This window comes from Borostomias antarcticus (genome assembly GCF_949987555.1).
Source record: "Borostomias antarcticus genome assembly, chromosome: 3".
Classification (NCBI taxonomy): Eukaryota; Metazoa; Chordata; class Actinopteri; order Stomiiformes; family Stomiidae; genus Borostomias; species Borostomias antarcticus.
The window spans coordinates 34,325,004-34,336,566 of NC_140236.1; the positions used below are offsets into that span (position 1 = coordinate 34,325,004).

General features: G+C 47.8%; 1 protein-coding gene across 1 annotated transcript; it reads right to left on the bottom strand.

Annotated features, from left to right (window-relative positions):
- Positions 1 to 1,778: 1,778 nt before the first annotated feature.
- On the bottom strand, positions 1,779 to 11,146 carry aasdh (aminoadipate-semialdehyde dehydrogenase; the record flags this gene model as incomplete). The annotated part of the gene is made up of 13 exons (XM_084436155.1): positions 11,057 to 11,146; positions 10,582 to 10,964; positions 10,056 to 10,248; positions 9,123 to 9,364; positions 8,221 to 8,327; positions 7,939 to 8,111; positions 6,808 to 7,126; positions 6,560 to 6,672; positions 4,528 to 5,296; positions 3,004 to 3,167; positions 2,547 to 2,672; positions 2,294 to 2,425; positions 1,779 to 2,207 (listed from the first exon to the last, which is right to left on the bottom strand). The coding sequence occupies exons 2-13, from the start codon at positions 10,935 to 10,937 to the stop codon at positions 1,779 to 1,781; spliced, it is 3,123 nt and encodes a 1,040-aa protein (XP_084292281.1). The 5' UTR covers positions 10,938 to 10,964; positions 11,057 to 11,146.
- Positions 11,147 to 11,563: the final 417 nt, after the last annotated feature.

Sequence of the window (11,563 nt, forward strand, 5' to 3'; positions counted from 1 at the left end):
CACTATGCTCCGCACACAAAGATTACCAGACTGCTTGCTATCAACTATATACAGTTCTCTAACAAGTCGGTACATTTCTCCAAACTATGATGACTGTTCTCACAAACGTTAACAGCTTTCTAAACTCTTAAATCAGATAAGCTAATTGCAAAACTTGTTTTTCATACAAATTACAAAATTTAACAGTTTAGTAAAACTCCTCAAACAAAACAAAAACTCCCATCACACTGGTGTGAAATGTGTCAGTCGTGCTCACAGCAATGTAAAACGTTGGAATCTGGAAAGGTTATGAAAGTAATTTTGCATACAGTAAAACATAATTTGAAAAAAGTCTGTAGAAATGAAATTCTATCAAAAAAGGGAATGCTGATAAATGTATTCTGATAATCATGGTGAACATTTTGCACCTCTCTGTGGATATAGCTGTATATCTGATTAATCCACAATTAATCATTGATTATATTATATATTATTAGATTATTATAAATATATTATATTATTGATTGTAAAGAATCTAATCAAAAAGAAAACATTTACAGTAAATGTTTCATTTCCCATAGAATTCTGTCTGTTTTGCTCATGTACAGTCTGTAAAGCCTGTGTTAACTGTTTTCAAGGAATTGGGAATAGTTTGGAGAAATCTGCCAAATAGATTAAAAAATAATAAAGAAAACAAACTGTGTGAAGCAGCCCAGATCCTACACAGCGAAGGCTCAATATCAGATCCTCCACAGCTAAGACTCACATTGCAATAGCCCCGCCCTCTGTAAAGTAGCCAATCAAAGCACTATGGTTGTAAATACATGCACTTTACTCACTATCAACCAATATGTATTGGGATAGATGAATCCGAAGAGTGAAAATTAGTGGTTGTTGAACGGATTCTTGGAAGTACTTAGAACAGTGTTTCAAGGGCTAACGATGACAAAACCGACCCTTGACCCTGTGAAATCCTCCTCATGACAGCGTTCTAAAATGTTCCTGGCCTGTTTTCCGTTACCTTATCTCGTGGGTATTATTTTTAGCACTGGTTTTGTTAAATCAATGGATATGACATCTCCCAGCCCTGTTTGCGATGTACAAAATATGCTTCTTTTATACTTGTATTTAAATCCAGTACTTAGAATAACAATTCTCACTGTGTCCGTGATGACTGTGACTCCTGTCAAAAAGCTATTGTAAAATTTGCCATGTTGACAAAGTTGTTCGAATCTGTTGTTTGTAAACGAACACTAAATCTGTCACGCTCTCACCTGTCGGCTGCACCTACGACAAGTGTTGCTCAGTTATGAACTGCACACAGTATTCTCACCATGATGATGTAGCCTGGATTTAGGATTTTGGACTTTGCTATGGAAAGAAATGACCTGCTTGCTGTAACACGTTCCTGTCATCGCCTGATCCTTTCAAAATGTCAGCCAGCACTGGACGCCTACCTAACGTTCTCTACATGTGAGCTGTCCCAGGCCCTGAGGGATTCTGTCAAAACTTTGTCATTTTGTTTTAACTTCTTGTGCAATAGTGTAGTGTAGTGTACACAGTGTTGTATGTAACAAACATGTTTGGTAATAATTGCACTTTTTTGTCCCACTTGAAGGTATTCAGATTCTTTAAGTGATGCAAATGTTATGAATAATGTAAATTAAACTGAGGTCTGAGCGTCAGGCCAACTGTCATCATATTCCTCCTCCATATCTGTTTTTCAACAGGCCTTAGTTGACTTTTCTCTCAGCCCCCCCAAGTCAATCCAGTCATTTGTTTAAAGTTACCTTTTTTAATCAGTGCAGCAAAACATCAGACACAGGACTGTGTTTAACTTCTCTCCCGCCCGTCATCTCGACACAGTAGACAAAGTCATTACGACATCCCACCACTAGGGAGCGCTCCCACACAACGGGAGAGGAGAAGAGCTCCCCGGGAAGAGAGAGCGAGGCTGCGAGCGTTCCGTCCTGCCCGTCCAGGATCCAGAGGGTCCCGTCCGTGGAGGCCAGTCCCACCAGTGCCCCCTGCTGTCCCCAGGGAGAGCTGTGGAACACGGTGGGGCTGGAGTACACCTTGCCGGAGGTCTGGAAGCTCCACGCCACCGAGCCGTCGGCGCAGCTCAGGCCGTACACTCGCCCGTCGTGCGAGCCGCACACGACCGTGCGCTCGTCCGGGGCGACGCAGGGGGACGAGAACACCGGGCCGTTGGTTGTGAACTGCCAGAGCTGCAGAAGACCCACACGGTTACATACTTGACAAAGAATGATCATGAGACCGGCTTACTAGCGTCTCTCTCTGGTCCCTGTCTCACCATCGCCCCCTGCAGGCTGAGGCAGCAGATGTTCCCGTCCACAGAGCCGATGAAGACGCGGTCCCGGGAGCAGTTCGGCGACGAGAAGAAGGGAGCGTCTCTGGAGTACGTCCACAAGAGGGCGCCGTCGTCCTGTATCGGTAAAACACACAGATACGTCTTACTCACGCAGCGCCGAGCTACTTCGGGGTCGTTTTTCCTCGTCTGCGCTCGGCGCGTCTGTGCGGTGTGGGCGGAGCTGACGCACACTCACGGGACTGAGGCAGAGGAGGCGCCCGCCCAGCGTGGCCACGTACAGCTGTCTGAGGGAGGGGTGGACGCACGGCGAGGAGAACACAGCCCCGCCCCCACACGGTCGCTTCCACACACACCGATGTGCCTAGAACACACACAAACACATGGAGTGCACTTATATAGCGCTTTTCTCCAAATGGCCTCTCGTTCACCCATTCACACACCAATGGCGGCAGCTCCCATGCAAGGTGCTAGCCTGCTCATTGGGAGCAATTTGGGGTTCAGGGTCTTGCCCAAGGACACTTCCAGCATGTGGACAGGAGAAGCCGAGATTCGAACCGCTGACCCTGCGTTAATTAGACGATACACTCCACCTCCTAAGCCACAGCCGCCCCAAACATCATTAACACACATCACCCCACTTACAGCAAAACAAGCAAAAACAAACACGCAGAACACACAACCCACACACACACCTGTGGGTCCAGGGCGTATACGTGTCCGTCGTGCGACCCCACGATGACCAGGCCGGTACGGGGGTCCAGGGTGGGACTGCTCTTCACTGCGTCTCCTGTCTGAAACGTCCACCTGGTCTCCCCAGTGTCCACACAGAGGAAATACACACACCCGTCATAGCAGCCTGGGAACACACACACACACACACACACAAGCACACACACACACACGCGCACACACACACACACAACATACATATACCATCAATATACACACCCATCATAGCAGCCTGGGAACACACCAAACAGACACACACACACACACACACACACCATCAATATGAACTGGGTCATAGCTGGCATGCATCATTACATTAGTAATTTATCTGATGCTTTTATCCAAAGCAAATTACAATAATTGCATTTAACGTAGGTAGTCAGTGTACTACTACTCACAATTGCATCTCCTTTCTAAACACGTGACTTGGAGAGTGACCTACAGTAGTGCTAAAGCCAAGGAGCAAGAGCAGCAAGACATGAATATAATAGGTGCTTAAAGACGCAATGAAATCAAAAATGTATTTTTTTCCGATTTTGGATCACATCCTTGGTCTTAGTGTGTACCTATTTAATAATATATGCCAAATATTTTTCAAAATTTCCATTTTGTTGTAATCTATCAAATCCTATGATTTTTTCTTCCTGTAAAACAAAATCTCCCAATTTGTAAGCAATGCAAGAGCAAGGTCAACCAATAATCTCACAGCATCCACCCGTCAATCAAAGCTATCCGTCTATCGAACTGTCGAAAGTTCTTAGAACCCGCCGCCGACTTGTCAACGATCCAATCAAACTCCTCTAAGCGTTATGTCCCGCCCCTATAGCCCGCTTGAGTCGGAAATACGTCAAACTACAGAAGTGAGACGATCTCAAACGTCCGTTTCAGCTGGACTTTAAGAGGGAGGGGTCGTGCAGAGCGGACGTTTGGGTACCGACCAAGGTTATTATAGTTAACGAAAACTAACTAAAAAACGAAAACTAGGTGTGAAAAAACATTTTAGTTAACTGAAATAAAAATAAAAACTAGAGTTTACAAAAAAACGAAAACTAACTAAAATAAACTAAAATTATTGAGAAAATGTCCTTAGTTTTAGTCTTTTTAATTTCATACATAAGCCTAGTATTTTGGGTGGATATGAAATCTATCCTCCATTTTTTCTTAGCTGTGCCCCTGCGCAGGAGTAACCTGACGTGCGGCAGATGGTTTGTTTCACACGGAGTGAAACAATGTGATCTCACGAGATCAGAATGGTCTCACGAGGGTAGTGCAGAAGAAAAAAAAACTAAAACTAATCCTGAAACTAATAAAAACTAACTAACTAACTAACTAAAACGAAGCATTTTCCAAAAATAAAAACTAAACTAAACTAGCAAACCTGCTTTAAAACTAATCAAAACTAAACTGAAATTGAAAACAAAAAGTTAAAACGATATAAAAATAAAAACTAATGAAAAAAGCTAAACTATTATAACCTTGGTACCGACCTGCCACCACCAGGCCACCGTCCAGGGACAGGGCCACCGAGGCCTCCACCCGTCCGCCCAGCGCCCTCTCCCACAGCAGGCGTCCGCTGGCCAGGTCCAGGGCCTGCATCCGCTGGGAGTGGGAGCCGATGAACACCGAGGTCCCAGGGGTCCGCGCGCCTCGCCCCCGCGCCAGCAGGACAGGGGAGGCGTCCACGCACCTGCCCGTGTCCGAGGACCAGCTCAGCCTCAGCCTCAGCCCCGGCCCCGGGCCGCTGGTCTCTGCACCGCCGTCGTCGTCGCCAAGCTCGCCGGGCCCCCCCCCCGCCTCTCCGGAGGCCGCCCGCGTCGGCACGTCTGCCGTCCTGGTGATTGGTCCGTCCGCGTCGCCGCTCTGTATCTCCATCACGTGCCCCGCCCTCCTCACTACTGTCCATCTCACAGCCTCCGTCTCAGCAGAAACTCCAACTCCCAGCAGCCTCTCTGACGTAGGGGGAGGGTCTGTTCTGTGCGTCTTGGTCGGCGCCGGGGAGAGGGGGTCCGTTCGCCGTTTCCTGGCTTCGGGCGTCCCGCCGTTCCCGGCCGAGAGTGTCCGCCTCGCCGTGGCGACGTGACGCAGGACGTCCGAGAGGGATCCGTCCAGGATGACCTCCAGGAGTCCTGATGACATCACTCCTGTAACAGTGCTGATGTCATCACAGAGCGCCAGCGCCCGGAGGGAGTCGCCTCCGCTGAACAGGAAGTTGGCGTCCTCTCTGATGACTGCGTCCTCGGCAAGACCCAAAGAGTCCTGTCAGACAGAAACACACAGACCCAAAGAGTCCTGTCAGACAGAAACACACAGACCCAAAGAGTCCAGTCAGACAGAAACACACAGACCCAAAGAGTCCAGTCAGACAGAAACACACAGACCCAAAGAGTCCTGTCAGACAGAAACACACAGACCCAAAGAGTCCTGTCAGACAGAAACACACAGACCCAAAGAGTCCAGTCAGACAGAAACACACAACAGATACATGTACTGACAAGGAAGTCTTAAACTAACCCTACTACTACTGCCACTACAACTACTACTACTGATACTACTACTACTACTACTACTACTACTACTACTCTACTACTACTACTACTACTACTACTACTCTACTACTACTACTACTACTACTACTACTACTACTACTACTACTACTACTATTACTACCACTACTATTACTATTACTACTACTATTACTACTACTACTACTATTACTACTACTACTGATACTACTACTACTACTACTACCACTACTACTACTACTACTACTACTACTACTACTACTACTGATACTACTACTACTACTACTACTACTACTACTACTACTGATACTACTACTACTACTACTACTACTACTACCACTACTACTACTACTACTACTACTACTACTACCACTACTACTACTACTACTACTATTACTATTACTATTACTACTACTACTACTACTACTACTGATACTACTACTACTACTACTACTACTACTACTACTACTACTACCACTACTACTACTACTACTACTACTATTACTACTACTACTACTACTACTTCTACTACTACTACTGATACTACTACTGATACTACTACTACTACTACTACTACTGATACTACTACTACTACTACTACTATTACTACTACTACTACTACCACTACTAATACTACTACTACTATTACTACTACTACTACTACTACCACTACTATTACTACTACTACTACTACTACTATTACTACCACTACTATTACTACTTCTACTACTACTACTACTACTACTGATACTACTACTACTATTACTATTACTACTACTAATACTACTACTACTACTACTACTACTACTACTGATACTACAACTACTACTACTGATACTACTACTACTAATACTATTACTATTACTACTACTACTATTACTATTACTATTACTATTACTATTACTATAACTACTACTACTACTACTGCTACTAAAGGTAGTATTGACTTTGAATCTGAGGAAATATGATGATAATCAGTCTGGTTTATTGTCTGTACCCGCCACATGGACCAGAGCCTCTCCCTCAGTGACTCCATGTCTCTCAGGGGAGAGTCTGAAACAGCCCTCTGTCTTCTGTACGTCTCCATCAGTGCACTCATATCCACCTTCCCTGTGAGAGCAAAATACCTCCATTAATGTCGGGAGACTGACACAAGACTCAAAAAATGGCAGCTAAGAGAGAGCACAGTTTCTATCTGGTCTGGAGAGTGGCGAGGCGAGGCGTGGACCGCGCCGGGGCTCTCACCGTGTGGCGTTAGCGGCAGCGCTGGGACCAGCAGCAGGGTGTCTGGGACACTGGGGCGGGGCAGCAGCTGAGCCAGCCTCCTCCGCAGACCTCTGGAGGAGGCGGAGAGCTCCCCCTGCTGGTGGGACACGCCGTGGTCCGCCTGATGGTCTGCGGAGGCTGACGGTTCGCCGTTTAGCTGGCTTTGAACAGACGGGGGCGCGGCGGCTGCCTTTGGGTCTCCAGACGTAGAGGGGGCCGCCACGACGAAAGCCACCAGCCGGGAGCCTTCATACAAGCCCACGGCGCAGGCCTCCACCTGGGGGAGGCGCAGCAGAACCTGACGGACGTACGGAGGAGGGAGAGAAGAATGGGACGAGGAGGGCGGAGGCCAGAGGGAGAGAGGTGAGGGGGAGAGACCAGAGGGAGAGAGACCAGAGGGAGAGAGGAGAGGAGGAACCAGAGAGAGGTGAGGGGGAGAGACCAGAGGGAGAGAGGTGAGGAGGGACCAGAGAGAGGAGAGGGGGAGAGACCAGAGGGAGAGGGAGAGAGGTGAGAGACCAGAGGGAGAGACCAGAGGGAGAGACCAGAGGGAGAGAGGTGAGAGACCAGAGGGAGAGAGGAGAGAGGGAGAGAGGAGAGAGACCAGAGGGAGAGAGGAGAGAGGGAGAGAGGAGAGAGACCAGAGGGAGAGATGAGAGACCAGAGGGAGAGAGGTGAGGGGGAGAGTTTGTCTAGTTACTCATGCTTTACCCTGACACTAGAATGTACTAGGTTCTGACACTAGAATGTACTAGGTTCTGACACTAGAATGTACTAGGTTCTGACACCAGCACGTACTGGGTTTGGAACTTCTGTGTTTGTTAAATGGCATCACGCGTCTCAACCCCCTCATCGTCGTGCGCCATCAGCTGCGTCATTTTTTTTTTTCCCAAGATATTTTTTAGGGCTTTTCAGCTTTAATGTTATAGGACAGTGTAGAGAGACAGGAAATGTGGGAGAGGGGAGGACATGCGGCACAGGACTCGAGCCCGGAATCGAACCCGGGTCCGCCGCGCGAAGGACTAGCCTTCATATGGTGCGCGCCTTACCCGGTGAGCTACCGGGGCGCCCCCAGCTGCGTCATTTTGAAAGAAAGAAGGCGTCGCTCACCTGCTGCAGCGCGTCCAGGTGCACCCGCTGTCCGTGGCGCTTGATGAGCCGGTCCCGCCTGCCCAGGTAGTAGAGCTGTGAGTCCCTCACCCGCACCCAGTCTCCCGTCGCCCGCATGGTCCCAGGGACAGCAGCCAGCTCACCGTCCAGGAGACACACTCTGTCTTTACCTCCTAGGAGATACCGTTAGTAAATAGTGATGCGCTGGTACCAGATGGAGGCCATCGGGCCGGTACTGGCTCTGAAGCCCTCTAACCGGGTATAGAGACTCTTTATTCCCACCTATGAAGACCTGGCCTTCTCCCTCAGAGACGACGCAGCCTTGGTCATCTCTCACTTCTACAGTGGTGTCCATCAGAGGGGCTCCCAGTGGGACAGAGGGCTCAGCTCTGTGAGATATGAACACAGTTACATCATGAGGGCAGTAGTGAACACACGGCTACATCATGAGGGCAGTAGTGAACACACCTACATCATGAGGGCAGTAGTGAACACACCTACATCATGAGGGCAGTAGTGAACACACGGCTACATCATGAGGGCAGTAGTGAACACACAGCTACATCCTGAGGGCAGTAGTGAACACAGTTACATCATGAGAGCAGTAGTGAACACACAGCTACATCCTGAGGGCAGTAGTGAACACAGTTACATCATGAGAGCAGTAGTGAACACAGCTACATCATGAGGGTAGTAGTGAACACACAGCTACATCATGAGGGTAGTAGTGAACACACAGCTACATCATGAGGGCAGTAGTGAACACACAGCTACATCATGAGGGCAGTAGTGAACACACAGCTACATCATGAGGGTAGTAGTGAACACACAGCTACATCATGAGGGTAGTAGTGAACACACCTACATCATGAGGGCAGTAGTGAACACACACCTACATCATGAGGGCAGTAGTGAACACACCTACATCATGAGGGCAGTAGTGAACACACGGCTACATCATGAGGGCAGTAGTGAACAGTTACATCATGAGGGCAGTAGTGAACACAGTTACATCATGAGGGCAGTAGTGAACACACGGCTACATCGTCAGGGCAGTAGTGAACACAACTACATCATGAGGGCAGTAATAAAACTGGATTCATGACCGACAACGTTTTGATTGGTTGAGGTTTGGATGGCGTTTGGAAGCCGTAGCCAGGGTTTCAAGGTCAGGGGTCACTCACTGATCAGTAGGGAGTGGTTCAGTGTCTGGGAGCCTGTAGCAACAAGCCCAGCAGGACACCTCCGTGACGCCGTAGATGTTGTAGACCAGGGTGCGGTTCCCTTCCTGTCTCCAGCTCCTCAGCAGGCCTGAGGATGGGCAGGCCTCGCCCCCCAGGGCTAACACACGCAGGGAGGAGCCTGCAGAGAGCACCTCCTCCCGGAGGAGACGCCTGCCAAAACATCCTAGAAGGGTGGGCGTCACCTGAGGGGAAAAAAAACACCCTGACACACTTACTACAAGAAGGACAATCATGAGTGTATAGACTGATTCAGTTGCTTACAAACAAAAGTCACAGCTGATGAATTCATACGCAATGTGGTGGCAGAAGGACACTAATATCAGTAAGTATGTCTCAGGTAAATCGAACACTCACTAAATGGTAAATGGACTGCACTTATATAGCGCTTTTCCACCTTAGCGGCACTCAAAGCGCTTTACAATGGCCTCTCATTCACCCATTCACACACACATTCACACACCAATGGCGGCAGCTGCCATGCAAGGTGCTAACCTGCTCATTGGGAGCAATTTGGGGTTAGGTGTCTTGCTCAAGGACACTTCGACATGTGGACAGTCGGAGCTGGGATTCGAACCGCTGACCCTTCGATCACTGAACGACCCGCTCTACCAACTGAGCCACAGCTGCCCCAACTCACTAAAGACAAACGTTCACTAAAACACATGGCAAAAACCATGCCTGCAAATAAACACACCACATTCCGTTTGCTTTCACAGACAATTGGTTGTGCAATTATTAGGACATGAGACTCTTGATCATTTGATAGCTAGCTTTTCATTCTTTTGCCACCTGGTTTGTGTGTGTACATCAATTTTTGACGTAACTAGAAATTGGTCTTGGATAAAGTATTGATAACTTTTAACAATTTCTCACCTGTAAGAAAGTCGTATTATGATTCTTAAAAAGTACACAAGACAGTCTATTGGGCATCTTTTTGATCACCGTTGGAACAATGAGGAGCCTTGCCCCTGACGACAGGGCCAGAAACATGTCCACCACCGAGGGGTCAAAGGTCAGGGGGGAGGCCAGGAACACCACGTCATCTGCAGTCATCTGAAAAAGAGAACTGAGGAGAGACGCACTCATCAGGGAGTTTCATCTACCTGGAGAAAAGAGACAACATTATCTGATCATTTACAAACAACAACATGCCAATTACAGTAGTAGTAGTAGTAGGCACATTATTGATCCCAAGGGGGAAATTGCACATTGCCTGACGGTGTTATTTAACGTTTTTTTGTATTTTAAATAAAAAATATTGAATCAAGGGTTTGGCAGATGATGTTTTTCAAATTTATATAATTTGAAAAGGTCTCCTTGTTTATCCCATTTCTCAAGAACGAAACACCAAGGAAGCCACTACCTCATGGACCTAGGGCTGCTGTTGACATATACTAACCGGAGATGTAGTATATTTGGCACTATGCACTTATGAGGTACCCTGACTATTTTGGGTTTCCCTGTTGTTCCAGATGTGTGTAACACATATGCCAGCTCTCCCTGGTCAACACATCCACCCACTGCGGCTGGGGCATGGTAGTCAGCTGGGGCAAGGTAGTCAGCTGGGGCAAGATGGCCAGCTGGGGCAAGATGGTCAGCTGGGGCAAGATGGTCAGCTGGGCGAGCAACGTTGGTGTCTGTTCCGTAGGCTCCTTCAAGCTGTGCTCCTCCAGAATCCTGCACGGCTGCTGAGCGCCTCAGTCTTACGAGGGCCAGGTTGTGTCTAGACAACACTGCACACACCTCCACACTCATCAGGCTGGAGAACGCCCTCTGGAATTGCTAAGGGGAGAAGAGTAAGCATATTAAGAAAATATACTGTAAACATGATAAGCGTAGTCTGTCTATGATCTGATATGATCTGACCATTTTACCTCAAATAGATCCCGCTGTACAACACAGTACTTCAACACACACTGATCCACTATGCGGGCAGAGAGAAGAGCTGGTGCATCTGGGTCCAATGGGACATACGCCGCCGGTACCTGGAGGATGCTTTTAAAAACACATTCATCCTTGAGAGCAGTGTCCAGAGTGGATAGCTTACACTGTATTTTTTTTCACTGCCTGAATAAACATAACATACCCTAGGATCCAGACAGGTAGGTTGACATCTGTGTGACAATACAATGCAATTATATTTGTATTCTGCTGCTCTCGTAACAGATGAGTTAATTCATTCCCAAGCCCAGTAAGTTCGCTGTAACGCAGTGACACTGGAGCAGAAGCATCAGTGCCACTATCGTATGTGACAGCTATCCTGTCACCATGTACAGAGGCAGCTGCGGTCACCAGATCTTGAAGCGTTTTCGTTTCCATTGCGGAGCAAGGAACAGTAAAGTTAGCTATCTCTATGTTTGACCATCTGCAAAAAATGTGCG